This window comes from Arvicola amphibius, chromosome 10 (genome assembly GCF_903992535.2).
Source record: "Arvicola amphibius chromosome 10, mArvAmp1.2, whole genome shotgun sequence".
NCBI lineage: Eukaryota > Metazoa > Chordata > Mammalia > Rodentia > Cricetidae > Arvicola > Arvicola amphibius.
The window spans coordinates 106,325,122-106,341,922 of record NC_052056.1 but is presented as its reverse complement, the minus strand read 5'-3'; the positions used below and the strand labels follow the sequence as shown (position 1 = coordinate 106,341,922).

General features: G+C 45.5%; 1 protein-coding gene across 1 annotated transcript in view; it reads left to right on the top strand.

Annotated features, from left to right (window-relative positions):
- Fry (FRY microtubule binding protein) overlaps window positions 1-16,801 on the top strand; it is a 250,702-nt gene that overhangs the window by 213,559 nt on the left and 20,342 nt on the right. The window contains exons 54-58 of the mRNA XM_038345555.1: window positions 2,183-2,349; window positions 3,855-4,044; window positions 8,718-8,867; window positions 10,184-10,282; window positions 13,269-13,352. Of these exons, the coding sequence (XP_038201483.1) occupies window positions 2,183-2,349; window positions 3,855-4,044; window positions 8,718-8,867; window positions 10,184-10,282; window positions 13,269-13,352 (690 nt within the window). The remainder of the gene's footprint in view (window positions 1-2,182; window positions 2,350-3,854; window positions 4,045-8,717; window positions 8,868-10,183; window positions 10,283-13,268; window positions 13,353-16,801) is intronic.

Below are 16,801 nucleotides of genomic sequence, written 5' to 3'. Positions count from 1 at the left end.
TTTTTATTTTATCAATATTCACAGAAAATGCCCTTGCCATAAAACCATCCACTTGCATGCAATAACCACACATATGCCCTATAGTATAAAATTTGTTTCTTCATAATTAGAAATACCAAAATAGTCTATCACAGTTAGACTAGAATTAGTCTTTCCTGGCCAGGCAGTGGTGGCCCAGGTCTTTAATCCCAGCCCCGGGAGGCAGAGGCAGCCGGATCACTGTGAGTTTGATGCCAGCCTGGCCTACAGAGCGAGTTCCAGGACAGCCAGGGCTACACAGAGAAACTTTGTCTGGGGTTGGGGGAGAATGAATTATTCCTGACCCTCATTTTGGCTATGGTTTTGCAACTTTGAAGAGAAAACTGTGGGGTGTGTGTGTGTGTGTGTGGTGTGTGTGTGTGTGTGTGTGTGTGTGTGTGTTACTGCTAAAGGAAACAATAACACTTTCTATATCATTTTAGAATATACTAAAAACATCTGAAATCAAGAAACCCCTGAATGCTTTAAACTAATAGCAACTACTTAAGTGCAATTATCTAAAAATATTAGAGCTTAAATAAAAATTATTTCTAAGATTGCCCCAATTCAAACGTGAGAATAAGGACTATAGTTGGGATTCTTAGAGATAGAAATGCCCTTTGGGGGGGACAAAATAACATATGCACGCACCCCAAAAAAATCTTGTTCTACAGTCAAAAATACTAGAGTCCTAAAGTTAAAACCTTTTAAGTTGAATTTCTTGGGAAAACATCATAAAACATATGTGATATACTGAGCGCATGCTGTTTCTCAGCATGAATACAGTCTTTCCATTTTTCTTGTAAATGCTAGTAGGTAGGTAGGTAGGTAGATTGATTTATTGATTGATTTCTCTTAAGAAAAATAATCTAATTCTATCAAAAAACATTAAGTCTTGTTTCTAAAGACATACCTATTTTCTCATGACCAAAATGTCTGTAGTATTTGATATACTTAGGATGCTAGAGAAAACCCAGATTCACCCATAAGAACTCAGCACCTCCACGGACACAGCCTGTCCCGTCTGTCTAATCTAGCTCTGACATTCCAGCTAATTTCTCATTAATCCTAAATTCAAAAAACTATAAACCAAGAGCCAGATGTTAACCCCTGGTAAGGGTCTCTACTTCACCTTGACTTTGTTTTTGTGTTAAGATGACTCAGAGAAGCGCGTACACGTATTTCCTTCCTCTTCTTCTCTGATGTGTGGTCCAGTTCCTTCCTCTCGCAGAACAGTCCGTTCTCCGGCTGACTTCCTCCCTGACCTCCGCGCAAGCCCAGCCTCTTTTTCCAGTTGACTTTCTGAAGCTCTTCCCTGCCTCCCACTGATCCGAGATCTACCTTCCCTAGTGCAGTTAGTTGTTCTTATTTATTGACCGCACTCTGGCGAGGTGAGAGCCACCCTCCCACCTTAGCCACCACCCTTAGCGGGTAGCAAGAGGAAGGCAGGCGTGCGGGTGAGTGGTGGAGCACCTTCTGTAGAGAGGGCCTATCACCCCACCACAAACACACTAGATTCTTCTCTGAGCACCGGCTGTGGCATGCACCAATGCTTCTACGTTCTGGCCTTCACTGGAAAAGGGATTTTCTACTGGAGAATAGGCCTGGATGTGCCTGTCTCTAAAGCTGGAGCTGTAAAATCAAAGTTTAACTGTGGCTGGCTTCTTTCTGGTTTTGAAAACTACGGTGGTCCCATGAGGTCCCTTCCAGGGATGGGTCCAGGCATTCCCACACATACACATCAACTCTTCTAGAAGTGCTGAGTTCTTATGAATACAAAGGCAGTAGGTTCTCTTCCCGCTCTCACCCTAATGGCCAACCTGACATTGAGCAAATACTTTGCACGTAAAGCAGAGGTTGCTAAGCTGTAAACATGGAAAGTGGACAAGGGAAGGGAGGTGTTTCTCTGACCATGTCAAAGTTAGCACTAGTACAGTAGGAACACAGATCAAATGTGATAACCTCCCGAGCCCCTTAGGGATGATTATGGAAGAGACCGGACGGAAGACAGTAGAGAAAGGATACGTCAGAGAATTTCTGAATGCAGTTCTAGAAAGTAAATGTCCCCCATTTCCGCCCCTCTCAAGATTTGATTTCTGCTTCAGTGAGTCCAGTTTTCTACTATACATTCTCATACATTGGGTTTAAAATTTTGTCACTGCAGGCTGAAGCTGTCCCTGAAGAGGAGGACACCACCGTGCAGGAAGATGACCTTTCGAGTTCCATCAATGAGCTCCCAGCAGCTTTTGAATGCAGTGACAGCTTCAGCCTGGATATGACTGAGGCAGAAGAGAAAGGCAATCAGGGTCTGGACCAGTATACCCTTGCAAGGCAAGGCAGCCTTTGGCAAGATGGGAGGCAGGAGCATGCGTGCCACAGTGTGTGGCGCCCAAGCTTCTTACTAGCTTAAGTCTAAAGCCACAGGTCCTCATGCTGTGGAGATTTCCTAACAGGGAACCTGGCAGGGCCTTGCCGAACCTGGCAATCATCCATGTAGGGCTTTTCATGGGACCAAGAAAGAATGCCCATGCAGGAATTTATAGGGCCAGAGAGCAACATGAAAAGCCAAAAAAGGCCCTGGGGACATGAAGCTTTAAGATAAGCAAAATATGAACAGAGCTTGAAATGAATTCTTTCCCTTTAGAGTTGAAAGACACGAACAGGGAGCTCTTTACAAGCTAAATTACTGCTTTTTAAGTGAGCGTCTTGCAGCCTAGTGGCTGATGTCTCTGAAAGTAGCAACATACACAAGCACAAAGAGAAGGCAGGATGATAGATCAAGACATTGTTCCGTGCATCAATTCAGTGTCTGCAGTGAGCCCACAGATTCTAACGCTGCTTGGATCCGCTTTAGAACAAAGTTGCAATGCTATCTTGCATTTGTGGATGCTGAAAATGAGAGCTAAGTAACAGCCTGTGGCTAGACAGAGACTGCCCACCAAAGGAAAAAGCCAAGGGAACGCCCTGAAAAGAGAGGGGCTTTGCACGTGTATCCCCTTGCCTTCCTCCAGCCCGCCTTCGACACTCGGCATTCTCTTTCTTTCATTCCTGCCCTGCCCTCCCCATCCCTGAGTATTCTGAGCATTTGTGCACATGCGTTCATTGCCTGTCTGCATCAGGAACACATTTGCAGCATCCAAAATTGAACCAGAGTTCAACTGGTTCTGAGTGCGAAGTGTAGAAGATTGGTAATGGAGAGCTGGGAACAGATGTTGGGTCTGAGGCCTGGCCCCTGGGAGAGCAAGGGCTTGCTGAGGGGTAGAAGAGATAAAACACCTGTGCAAGGGGCTGGAAAAATGGCTCAGTGGTTAAGAGCATTGCCTGCTCTTCCAAAGGTCCTGAGTTCGATTCCCAGCAACCACATGGTGGCTCACAACCATCTGTAATGAGGTCTGGTGCCCTCTTCTGGCCTGCAGACATACATACAGACAGAATGTTGTATGCAAAACAAATAAATATTTTTTTTTTAAAAAAAAAAAAAGCCTGTGCAAAAGAATTAGGAATGAAAGAACTAGGCCTGGAGGCAAACTCCTCTGATCCCAGCACTCAGGAGTAAGAGGCAGGCAAATCTCTGTGAGTTTAAGTCTAGCCTGGTCTACATAATGAGTTCCAGACCAGTCAAGATATAGTGGAACCCTCTCTCAAACTATCACCCCCAAGCAAAAAGACAAAAAGAGGAATTATAGAAATACCAGAGGTATAAAGAAAGCCAGTTCCCCAGCGGGCCCTTGAAGGGAATGAAGGACCCACTCAGCCACCTCAGCAGGGTGTTGAATCTGTACATCTGGGTACAAGAGGCTGTCACTTTTTGATGTTGTGGTTTCTGTGTTTTCTAGCTTTGGAGAAGGTGACAGGGGTGTGTCCCCGCCTCCCTCGCCCTTCTTCTCGGCCATCCTCGCTGCCTTTCAGCCCGCCGCCTGTGATGACGCCGAGGAGGCTTGGCGCAGCCACATTAACCAGCTCATGTGTGACTCAGATGGCTCCTGCGCCGTGTACACATTTCACGTGTTCTCCTCTCTGTTTAAGGTATGGGCTCAGGGAGCATCCTGAGGACAGCTGAACGGCTGTGGCTTCCAGAAGGAGTTATTGTCCCTCGAAAGCTATGTAGCTATCTTCTCCTCTAGAGACTGGTTCCTCCGCCCACCGCTTCTGCCTGGCCCTTGTGAAGAGGTTGAACTCAAGCGGTTTCAGGTCGGCTGCCATGAAAGGATTTTGTCAGTGGGATAAGCTTTGCTTGTCTCTGACACTCCACACTCTGTTTCTTTGTTGGTGTTCTCAACGATAAGAAATCATGGTATCTTCCTTAGGGTTTCTATTGCTGTGATAAAACACCGTAATCAAAAGCACCTTAGGAAGGAAGCAGTTAATTTGGCTGAGGTAAGCCAAGGCAGGCACTGAAGTAGGGATCATGGAGGAACACTGTTGACCGACTTGCTCCCTGTCATGTGCTCAGCCTGCTCTTTCATGTAACCCAGGACAACCTGTCCGGGGTTGGCACCATCCACAAAGCTCTGGCCCTCCCCTCATCAGTAGTTAATCAAGAAAATGCCCCATACCCTCGTCTAAAGGTCAGTCTAGTGGGGACATTTTCTCAATGGAGGTTTCCTCTTCCCGAATGATTGGAGTTTGTGTCAAGTTGACAAAGCACCAGCCAATACACATGGCACTGGGACCATTAAGGGGTCTTTAGCTTGCCTACTCTGGCGTCTCTGAACCCCTCTCCCTTTCCTTAGAACACACACTGAACATTTCATAATAGTTAAAAATGGTTTTTAGACAATTATCACATGTACTCACTCATGGGTGGTTTTTAAACATAAAGCAAAGAAAGCCAGCCTACAAACCACAATCCCAGAGAACTTAGACAACAATGTGGACACCAAGAGAGACTTACATAGATCTAATCTACATGGGAAGTAGAAAGTAGAAAAAGACAAGATCTCCTGAGTAAATTGGGAGCATGGGGACCTTGGGGGAGGATTGAAGGAAGGAGGGGAGAGGCAGGGAGGGGAGCAGAGAAAAATGTAGAGCTCAATAAATATCAAGAAAAAAAGAAAAAAAATGTTTTTTTTAATACCAGGCAAGGTGGCACACAACTTGTAATCCCAGCCCTTGGGACACAGAGGCAGGCAGGTTGTTGCAAGACTGGGGATAACCTGGGCAACATAGTGAATTCCAGGCTGCCCTGGAACTACAGAATGAGACAACTTGTTTTCCTTTTTAACATTTATTTTATTACTTTTTGAGAGCTACATACAAAAGTATGTATGCCTAACTGCCTTAGTTAGGGCTTCTATTGCTGTAAAGAGACACGCAACCCGGCAACTCTTATAAAGAAAAACATTTAATTGGGGTGGCTTACAGTTCAGAGGTTTAATCCATCGTCATCATGGTGGGAAGCATGGTAGCATGCAGGCAGACATGATGCTGGAGAAGGAGCCAAGAGTTCTACATTTTGATTAGCAGGAAGAGAGTGAGAAACTGGGCCTGGCTTGAGCATTTGAAACCTCAAAGCCCACCCCCAGTGACACACTTCCTCCAACAAGACCACACCTCCTAGTAGTGCCACTCCCTGGTGGCCAAGCATTCAACTCTATGAGCCTATGGTGCCATTCTTATCCAAACCACCACAAGTATTGTATTAATTTCAACTCCATGCATGCCCCCTACTCCCTGGCAACTTCATGACCTCTTCTTTAATTGTACACACATATATAAATACAATCTGCTGCGTTCATTAAGTATGGCTCTTATGTACATGTGTTTAGGACTGACCACTTGGGATTGGATGACCTATCTAGGAGCTCATTCCTGGAGAAGACTCATTTCTCCTTTCTTAGCAGCCATTGATTGCCTATAGCTCTTCGTCTAGGGGTAGGGCCTTTTAAGATTTCCCCTATTTAACTGGCATGTCGGGTAATTAGTGTTGTCTTTGTGCAGGTCTTGTTTAGGTGACCATATTGTTGAAATGTTCCTGACATACCTAGAAGACACTATCTCATGGCAGATGTCCTGATGTTCCAGTTCTGACAGTGTCCCCCACCCCTTTCCCTTGATATTCTCTGAGCCTCAGCTGTAGGGGTTGTAGACATATGGACTGTGAGCCTCGGCTGTAGGGGTTGTAGACATATGGACTGTGAGCCTCGGCTGTAGGGGTTGTAGACATATGGACTGTGAGCCTCGGCTGTAGGGGTTTAGACATATGGACTGTGAGTGGGCACTAAGGTCAGTTGTTTGCTGCATTTTGACCAGCTGGGAATTCTATGGTGGTCTCCATCTGCTAGAAAGAGATGCTGCTTTGATGAGGGGTGAGAGCTACGCTTGTCTGTGGGTATAAAGTCTGGATTACTTCACACAGTAGAACATTTTCTAGTTCCATACATTTGCTTGAAATTTTCACAATTTTATTTTTCCATACAGCTGATTGGTATGCACACACGTGCACACACACACCCCACACACACACACAAATGCACACCTGAATAGTATATATGTAACACATTTTCACTATTCAGTCATTAGTTGAAGGACATTTAGGCTGTCTCCATTCCCCAGCTATTGTGACTAGATCAGCAATGAACTTTGCTGAGCACATATTTCTGGAGAGGAATGTCAGTTCCTTGGTCACATGCCACGGGGTGATATACTGGGTCATATGGTAGGTCCATTTTTAGATTTTTGAAAATCCTCCGTGCTGATTCTAGAGCGGCTGTAGCCATTTGCAGTTCCACTAGATGAGTGTTCCCTTTTCCCACCAGCGTTTGCTGTCCATTGTTCTCTAGATTTTTGCCATTCTAGGTGGAATAAAGTGAAATAACAATATTTTAATTTGTATTTCCCTAACTACAAAGGATGTTGAACACTTAAGATATTTCTTAACTATTTTTTGTTTCTCCTTAAGAATTCTCCATCCAGGGCTGGAGAGATGGCTCAGAGGTTAAGAGCACCGACTGTGCTTCCAGAGGTCCTGAGTTCAATTCCCAGCAACCACATGGTGGCTCACAGCCATCTATAATGAGATCTGGTGCCCTCTTCTGACATGCAAGCAAACATGGAAGGAATGTTGTATACATAATAAATAAATAAATCTTTAAAAAAAAAAAAAAAAAAAAAAGAATTCTCCATCCAGCCAGGTGGTGGTGGCACATGCCTTTGATCCCAGCACTCAGGAGGCCAAGGCAGGCAGATCTCTGAGTTCAAGGCCAGCCTGGTCTACAGAGTAAGTTCCAGGACAACCAGGGCTACACAGAGAAACCCTGTCTCAAAAAACCAAAACAAATAACAAAAAAAACAAAACACTGTTCATTCTGATCCATAACCCATTTTTAATTGGGTCATTTGTTTTTGTGACTCTTTGGTGTTTGGGGTAGTTCTTTGTATCATCTGAATGTTAATCCTCTATCAGATGTATAGCTGGCAAGGAGTCTCTCCCACGCTGTGGGCCTCCCCTTCACTCCATTGTTTCCTTAGCTATACAGAAGCATTTTAGTTCCGTGGGATCCCTTGGTCAGTTGTTGACTTTACTCCCTGAGCGGATGTCATCCTATCCAGAAAGGCCTTTGCTACAGCCGTGTCCTGGAACTCATTGCATGTTTCTCCTTCTAGAACTTTCAGCATGTCAGGTTTGACAGTAATGCCGTTGGTTCATTTGGGGTTGAAATTTGGTGCAGTGTGGTAGACATGGATCTAATTCCGTCCTTCTGCGTGTGAACATCTAGTTTTCCCAGGAGCATTTGTTGAAGATGTTGTCTTTTCCCAGTGCGTATCTTTGACCTCTCTGTCAGATATCACACGTCTGCGGTTACGTGTACTCAAGTTTGGGTTTTCTGTTCTGTTCCACTGGTCTGCCTATTTCTATTACTGTAGCTCTGTATCGCAGCTCAAAATCTTGACTGGTGATCCTTGTAGTGTTGTTCTTTTGATCAAGATTGCTTTGGCTATCTGAGGTCTTTTTAGGATTTCTTTGCTAAAAGTGTTGATCATTTCCAGTTCTCTGGTTGAATTTTTGGGATCTCTTATCTAACTTGCTGATATCTACCTACCTCTGCCTCCCGTGTTGCTGGGATTAAAAGTGCGTGCCACCACCACCCGGTTTATCACATCATCTTCAATAGCAATAATTTGACCTTTTCTTTTTCTGTTGTGTTCTTTTAATCCTTTTTTGTCATGTTGCTCTGGCTAGTGCTTCAGGCAGGGTATTGAAAAGGCGTGGGGACAGGTGACAGCTCTGTTTCCTTCCTAATTTTAATGGAGCCGCTTTCAGTTTTTCTCCATGTAGGATGATGTGGTCTGTGGGTTTGTCGCACATATTTTTATTATATTGGGGAATGTTCCCTCTGGATCCCCTGGATCTAGGGTTATAAGAGATTGTGAACTTCCCAGCATGTGTACTAGGCATCCAACTTGGTTCTCTGAAAGAATGGCATGTGTGCTCTCTACTGCTGAGCCATCTCTCAAACCCTATTTTTTTTCTTTTTCTTTTCTTTTTTTATTTATTTTTTGAGACATTTTCTCATGTAATACAGGCTGGCCTCAAATTTCTGGTCCTCTGCCTCCTAAGTACTTGATTACAGGTTTATACCCACCAACCCCCAAATTATTTTAAAGTTCTGCCTCATACACAAAAAAAAAATCATAGTTATTTTCCAGTATACAAGCTGACCTTGGCCTTTGCTAATGATCCCTCTCCTGCCTTGCAGAATATTCAGAAGAGGTTCTGCTTCCTAACCTGTGATGCAGCCAGTTACCTTGGAGATAACCTTCGGGGAATCGGGTCCAAATTTGTCAGCTCTTCCCAGATGCTCACCTCCTGCTCCGAATGCCCTACGCTGTTCGTGGATGCTGAGACTGTGAGTGTCCTTGCCCTGCTCTGGTGGGGTAGCTTGTTTGTGTGGGGTTTATCATTATAGTGCATGTGTATGAGGGGTGCACACACATGCACATGAGGTTGCACGCATGCTCATGGGCAGAGGTCAGAGGACAACTTAGTTCTCTCCTCCCACCATGGGTTCTCGGGATCAAACTCGGGTCATCGGATTGGCCCATTTTAAAAATACCTCCAAGGCCGTGAGCAGTGTAGGGTTGTGACATGTCCCCTGAAGGCCTCTGGGTCTGCAGAGTAATTACTGAACATTGCCATCTCAGGCCAGGAATTTCAGAGAACTAGAAACAATCTAGCTCTGTGCTCCTTCCAAGTCCTCGGCCCCTCTCCCAAGTGACTCTGACTTTGCCAGCTGTGCATAAGATTGTATAACCCTTGGGCTGGAGAGATGGCTCAGAGGTTAAGAGCACTGCCTGCTCTTCCAAAGGTCCTGAGTTCAATTCCCAGCAACCACATGGTGGCTCACAACCATCTGTAATGGGGTCTGGTGCCCTCTTCTGGCCTTCAGACATACACACAGACAGAATATTGTATACATAATAAACAAATAAATAAATAAATAAATATTTTAAAAAATATTTATGTCTCTCATTCTGAGGCAGAAGCACGCATTTAAAAAAAAGAAAGAAAAAAAAAGATTGTATAACCCTCACAGAGGTCACCTGAAAGTCTCTACTATCAGGTTATGGTTTTACAGAGAGAACTTTGCCACACTGGCCAGCGCTTAAAGGGCAGAGGTTACCCAGTACCTTCGTTTCTCCCCACCTCACACCCAGAACCATCATACAGGCTGGCTGGGTAACTAAACACTGAATTTTGAATCTTTCTTTTCCAGACACAGCCTCCCAAGTTCTCAGGCTTACAGACAGGTGCCCCTTGAAATGCCCTTGAAATTTCCTTTCTACAAAGTCAGTCTTTCCAGCAGCCTGACTGGCCTCTCAGCAAGCAATACAATGTGAAAAAATAATTCCATCTTAAATTACTTTAAATGCAAATTCAATACAAAATCAGTTTGCAAATCTCTTTGGAGGTCTGTCTCCCATCACAAAACATGAAATATTGCTGATAATGATAACAGAGCCATGCATAAAATGGATGTCATATCTTAATGTAGGTTTCCAGTGGAAGGCTTGGATTCCAAACTAACGTCTGGTTCCAGCTGTAGCCAAAGTGAAGCCAAACTAGCTACCTACTCCCATACTTCTGCATCTTTTCTGTCTGTGTAGCTGGGCCTTCCTGTTGGTGTTTCCATCCGTTTCTAAAGCAAACTGTTCCTGTCTTTAGCTCCTTTCCTGTGGGCTCCTGGACAAGCTGAAGTTCAGTGTGCTGGAACTGCAAGAATACCTGGACACATACAACAACAGGAAGGAGGCCACTCTCTCGGTAAGCCCGTGTTCCCACGCGTGGCAGCTCAGCTGCAGCTGAGCACAGCCAGCCGTGGCAGGTCCTAGGGGGTGTCGTGAGTGGACTCTGTCAGGATTGCAATTCCTATTTAATAGCTGGTACTTCAGCTGCAGCTGAGCGCAGCCAGCCGAGGCAGGTCCTGGGGGGTGTCGGGAATAACCTGAACAGCATATATACTGGTTATAGGCAAATGCATTTGACCTTGGTCCAAAGGCCCAGAAGCTCAAATAGAACCAACAAAAGAGAGGTGTTCAGCTTTCAGCTTAATCTCCTAGCGTCCCCACCAAGAAACCAGTGCACATCTTTGTATATGCGTGGCATGCTCCTTGATATGCTTGCGTTACAACAGTTTTCTTTTATCCAAGATTCGAATTTATCTCCTGTCCTATTTCAGTTTCTATTCCATGATAAAGAAAAGACCAGTGACCAAAAGTAACTTGGATTCGGAGATGTTAGAGGTTACTGTGTCCATCTTGAGGGAAAGTCAGGGCAGGAACCTGGAAGCAAGATGAAGCAGAAGCCGCGGTGGAATGCTGCTTGTTGGCTTGTGTTCTGTGGCTCACTTAGCCTGCTTCCTGATAACACACAGGCCCTGCCCAGGGATGGCACCGCCCACAGTGGACTGGGCCCTCCCACATCAGTCGTTAATTAAGAACATGCCCCATAGACTTGCCCACAGGCCAGTCTGGTGGAGTGGATTTCTCAACAGAGACTCCCTCTTCCCAGATATGTCTAGATTTGTGTCGAGCTGACAAAACACTAACCAGCACTCTGCCTCCCCGTGTCGGCTTCTCTCAGATCTGTTTATGGTGTGTGCAACCACCTTCTAGCTCCTGCCCTCTCTGAGTAGCATTTTCTCCCTGTCCTCATGGCTTCAGTTGGCCCTAGCTGAAGGCCAACTTTCGTGTCTTTCCTTTCGTTTCCCCCGCCCACATAGGTCTAGGAGCCAGCCATGCGAACCACCTGCTCTCTGACAGGTAGAAGCCCAGAGAACCCGGGGAGGCCGTAGTAAAGATAGGACAAGGTGAATGTGTCTGACACCTGCTCGTATCTGTGTCTGCCTGTAAATGTGCCAGGCGCTGTAAGAAAGAACGTGGGTTTTAGAGACAGATGGACTTGAGGTCAAATCCAAGCTCAGGTCCCTTCTCTCATTGGCCATCCGATTGCTCATTTGCAAGTTACTGTGGAGACGTGAGTAACGGCAGTCACAGAAGCCGTCCGTTCCTGAGTCCATTCTGCATGTCTGACAGCTCGCTGGGCTGTAGGTTTTCCTTGTTACTATCCTTATCTCTCAGTAGCTTTCTGAGGTTGCACCATAACCCCACTGTCTCTTATTTCTACGGCTCCTCTTCCTGTCTTTATTTCCCAGCTTCTCAGCTGGTAAAAACAATTCCTTTCTCTCTACCTGGTAGAGCGGACCAGCCTGTAGGCACTGGGTGTGGATTTCAGGGCTCACTGGACTGTGCCCAAAGGAGTCCCATTTCATATCTGTTAACTTACTCTCCTGCTGGGTTCTCTGGCAGAAAGAGCAGGGGGGCAGAGTCAGACCCGCCAGACTCTCCCTGGGGCTGAGCAGGCTGGTGAGTGTAGAAAGACCCAGCCCTCCCCACTGGCCACCGGGGAGAAACACACCCACTGAGTCAGGAGTCTCATTTAGTGGTATCAGGCAGGAACTTACATAGGGTTGTGATGGGGGGTGAAGAACCTTGGGATGGGTCGAGGCAGAGTAAGGAATAATGGCCAATAATATTCTGCCACACTAGGCAGAGGCGGGTCTAAGTCGGGTAGTCAGAGACAGGTCTCCAAACTCAGGAAGTTACACTGGGCCTCAGGCCCCGGCCTCATGAGGCCCAAAACTATCCCAGATCCTTAAACCCAAGTGGAACCCCCATGACAGTGGCTAAGCCATTGTGGTAATAGTCTTTCTTCCAGTGACAGAGACCTGCCCCGTGGCCGCCTCCTGATCATAATGGAGAAGTGGATGTGCAGAAAGGCCAGAATCATTCCACCCGTGAGAAGTGTTGGTCCTTCTCACAGGCGAAATGATTTGAAGTATTTCTATGAAATATCTGAAGTATTTCTAACCAGAAGAGTATTCATTTTCATTCATACACAAATCAGAAATCATACACAAATCAGGAATGATCTGGTAAAAACATTATCCAAGGCAATATATTACATTCTTAAAATTATGTTTTCGGGGGAGGGGTTTCTGCGACAGGGTCTCACTATGTAGCTGTGGCTGGCCTGGAGCTGGCCTTGTAGACCAGGCTGGCCTCAAATTCAAAGAGGGTTAAAAGCGTGTACCACCACATCTGGCCATGGAATTATATTTTAAGGGACAGGAGAGATGGCTTAGCAGTTCAGAATACTGATCTGGTTCTCAGCACCCACATGATGGCTCACAACCATCTGTAACTCTAATTCCAAGAAATCTAACACCCTCTTCTGGCTCACAGGTATGCACATACACGTATGCAGGCAAACACACATACACAGAAAATAAAAATAAGCAAATCTAAAAGGATTTTTTTAATTTTAAAAAATAATTTTTCTTTCTTTTTTTTTGTATGTGTGTTTGTTTGTTCATTCTTTTTTGTTATTTAGGAAAGGGTTTCTCTGTGAAACAGTCCTGGCTATCCTGGAACTCACTCTGTAGACCAGGCTGGCCTTGAACTCACAGAGATCCAGAGTCTGCCTCCCAAGTGCTGGGATTAAAGGTGTGCACCACTATCACCCGGTAGAAATTCAATTTTAGAATGGCCATTACTGAACCTATGCAGGTTTTAATTTCAGTACATCTTAAACCTTCCAAACGTGAGCCTTTCCTAAAAGTCATTCCAGCAGACTCACATTTAGTCTTGTTAGAAACATGATCAAGTTTTCTCAACAGACGTCATGATTTAAATGTTCTCAGGACATCTGTGGATCTACCCATGTCCCATCTCTCTTTTTCTGACAACAGTGGCTTGCCAACTGTAAGGCAACGTTTGCAGGCGGATCGAGAGATGGAGTGATTACCTGCCAGCCCGGGGACTCAGAAGAAAAGGTAATGAACATCTGTTAAGACTATGCCTCTCCTGTGGTCTGGCCCTGTGTTGGGTTTGATCCTCGCAAGCAGCATGAGACTTGAGAGAGGAAGAAGTGAAGGGCGCCCTCTCCCACGTTCACGTGAACCCAATAGAGGAAGGTGTGCATCCATCCCATGCATGGTCAGGTGTTCCGGGCCTGGGGGACTTCCATTTTCTCCTTTCTGGAAAAATAGAGGCATAAAATTAACCTTTTTGCCAGGTGCTGTTTAACCATGCTAATCACTTCTTAATAAGCCTGTTCTTAATTCAGTATATAAAACCACATGTCATCATTCCTTGCTGGATTGCTCGGTTCTTCACTGAACCATCAAGTTCATTGATGTAAAGGAAATTTGTCTGTTGTTTTGTTTTTTTAACCAAACACTGTAAAAACGGATTTTCCCATTTAGAATAGCCTGAGTGTGTACCATACGCCAGCGGCTGATTACATCCATGTTATTATTATGAAGGAAATCAGGGAGAAGAGAGAGATAAAGCTATCCATTCTTGCAGTTAGGTGTGAAGGGCCTCCTATTTGGTTCATAGGGTTACGACCAAGTCTCTGCCCCCCTGCTGTTATCAGGGAGGTAGATATCAATCATGGGGCATAGCCTAGTAAAGTGGGCTGTAAGTTCCTACAGCCAGTGGCTCTGGGAAGGCTTCCTGTTGGTGTGTGAGAGAGAAAGAGATCTCAAGTATGAACTAGAGGTAACTGAGGAAGAGGGTGAGGGTGGAAGGCTGTGGAAAGGTCCCGAGGCAGAAGGGAGCAAGGGAACTGAAGAGAGGCTGTAGGACCAGGGTGCAAATATGAAGGCAAGCTTGAGAAGCGTCTGCAGACGTTGGCAGAAGTCTGGCTGTGAGGGCCTGGCCTTCTCACAGCAGTGTTAAACAACTAGCAAGTTAAACAGCAGGGATGTAAGCAGACCAAGCATCGCCATGCCGCGCAGACGGTGTAGACAAACTGAAGGGGGCAGGAGGGCGGCACAAGGAGCTAGGAGGCCACTACCCAGTCTGTGTGGAGGAAGCATCACCCTGGTGTTACATCAGAGTAGGCATTTCCTGTCACACACCCTCCTGTGTTAAAAAAAAAAAAAAAAAAAAAAAAACAGGCTTTAGCCAAGCATACTATCACAAGACTTTAATCCCAGCAGTCCGGAGGCAGAGGCAGGAGGATCTCTGTGGGTTCGAGGCCAGCCTGGTCTACAAAGGGAGTTCCAGGACAACCAGGACTGTTACACAGAGAAACTCTGTCTCAGAAAAAAAAAAAAACAAACAAAAACAGGCTTTATTAATGTATGAAGAGCCCAATAAATTTTGGGTGAAATTTTTCAACCTAACACCAGTAATTCAATACCAATTTGGTCATTGTCACCAAGCAAGTTTCGAGTGCTGAGAACTGCACTCACCACCACCCTGGTCCTCCATAAGCCCCGAGATAAGTGAATAAGGATCAGAAAAATAGCAACTGTACGGCTGAGAAAAATCTAAATGGGGTGATCAAAGGCAGTTTCTACTCTTTCTGAAAACACATTTATAATTTACTCTGCTGTTTCCAGGCTTTTGTTTTTCAAATAGGCTTTCTCTGTGTAGCCCTGGCTGTCCTGGAACTCGCTGTGTAGACCAGGCTGACCTCGAACTCACAGAGATCTGCCTGCCTCTGCCTCCCAAGTGCTGAGATTAAAGGTGTGCACCACCACCGCCCAGTTGTTTCTAAGAGACTTTTAACATAGGTGCATAATGGTGCTTCAGGGTAGCTTCTTCATAAGCAGCGCTTACTCAAATGTGAAGTTCAGAATCACAGAGTACCCAAGCAGCATTTCATCAGTGTGTGTGTGTGTGTGTGTGTGTGTGTGTGTGCGTGTGTGTGTGTATATCTGTGATGTCCTGCTCAGTTGATCAGAATGCCCTGATTTTCACTGGGTACCCTATGCACTTAGCATGGACAGAAGCACATTTTTTTTCTTTTCCTCTTACAATAGGATCCCCCTATGTAACCCTGACTTTTGTAAAATTTCCTATGTTGAACAGTTGGCCTCAAACTAACAGAAATCTGCCTGCCTCTTGAGTGCTGGGATTAGAGGCATATGCCACTAAAGCCAGCTTGGACTTTTGAAAAATTTATTACATGTGCATTGGTGTTTTGCCTACATGTATATCTATGAAACTGGAGTTACAGACAGTTGTGAGCTGTTATGTGGGCGCTGGGAATTGAACCTGGGTCTTCTGCAAGAACGGCCAGTGTGCCTAACAGCTGCGTCATCTCTCCAGTTCCAGCTTGGCTATTTTTTAAAAAATAAAATCTAAGTTTCACATTTTTATGACCACCTTAGAGGACCCACTCCTGATCCGGCTTAATTGTCCTGTTACTTCAGCCTGCTGGCCAAGGTCAGGCCAGGAAATAGTCACCAGGCTAGAATTTAGGATAAGCACAGGCCTAGCCAGCCCAGTTTGTCGTGTAGCTTGTATATAGTGTATGACGATGGTTATCTAAGTGTCTCCTCTCTGTAATGAAGACTCAGTTGGGAAAGTGCTTTGATGCAGAGTTCCCTGGCTAGGCCTACAGATAGCGGAGACTGTCGTCACCTCACCATACTCTCTAAACGTCCGACCTTCGTCACTTTGCTTCTCCTGCCTTCCCTAAGTCTTCCTTTTCAAACCTTTGCTTCTTGATTTCCATGGATCTTTTGTACTCATCCTCGCCCACCACATCTTGCTCTCTTTGCTTCCATGCTCACAGGCCACCCTGAGAATTCCTTGGTAGGAACATCATAGAGTTTACCCTCGCACACTAAGGAGGCTCTCGTGTGGCCTGTGATGTCACTTTAGGGGACAGTCCCTGTGTCCATGACCTCTTTTAGCTGAACTTGGTTGTGTGGTACCTGGCCTCATCCTATTGTGCTTGTTTCTCCTTGACCCTTTCCTTGTGTCTTTCACTAAACAAAGATTAAAGGATGGAGTCCATCTTCAGTGACTCCGGTTCAGTGTGGGAACTCTAGGCACACAGTAAAGGCTTGAGAAGAAAGGTGGGCAGGAATGTTTTCAGGTACTGTGTGAATGTGACCTCATCTGGCCCTTTACACCGCTCCTGATTTGCTTCTCTTGCTAAGATGAACACCACGACTTAAAGCAACTTGGGGAAGAGGGTTTATTTCACCTGCCATCTTGTAGTACATCACTGAGAGAAGCCAAAGCAGGAGCTGAAGTCAGGAACCTGGAAGAAGGAACCTGGAAGCATGAACCTGGAGGCAGGAACTGGAGGCAGGAACTGAAGTCTGAGACATGGCAGAATGCTTCTTTTTTTTTTTTTTTTTTTTTTTTTTGGTTTTTTCGAGACAGGGTTTCCCTGTAGTTTCTAGGGCCTGTCCTGGAACTAGCTCTTGTAGACCAGGCTGGCCTCGAACTCAGAGAGATCCGCCTGCCTCTGCCT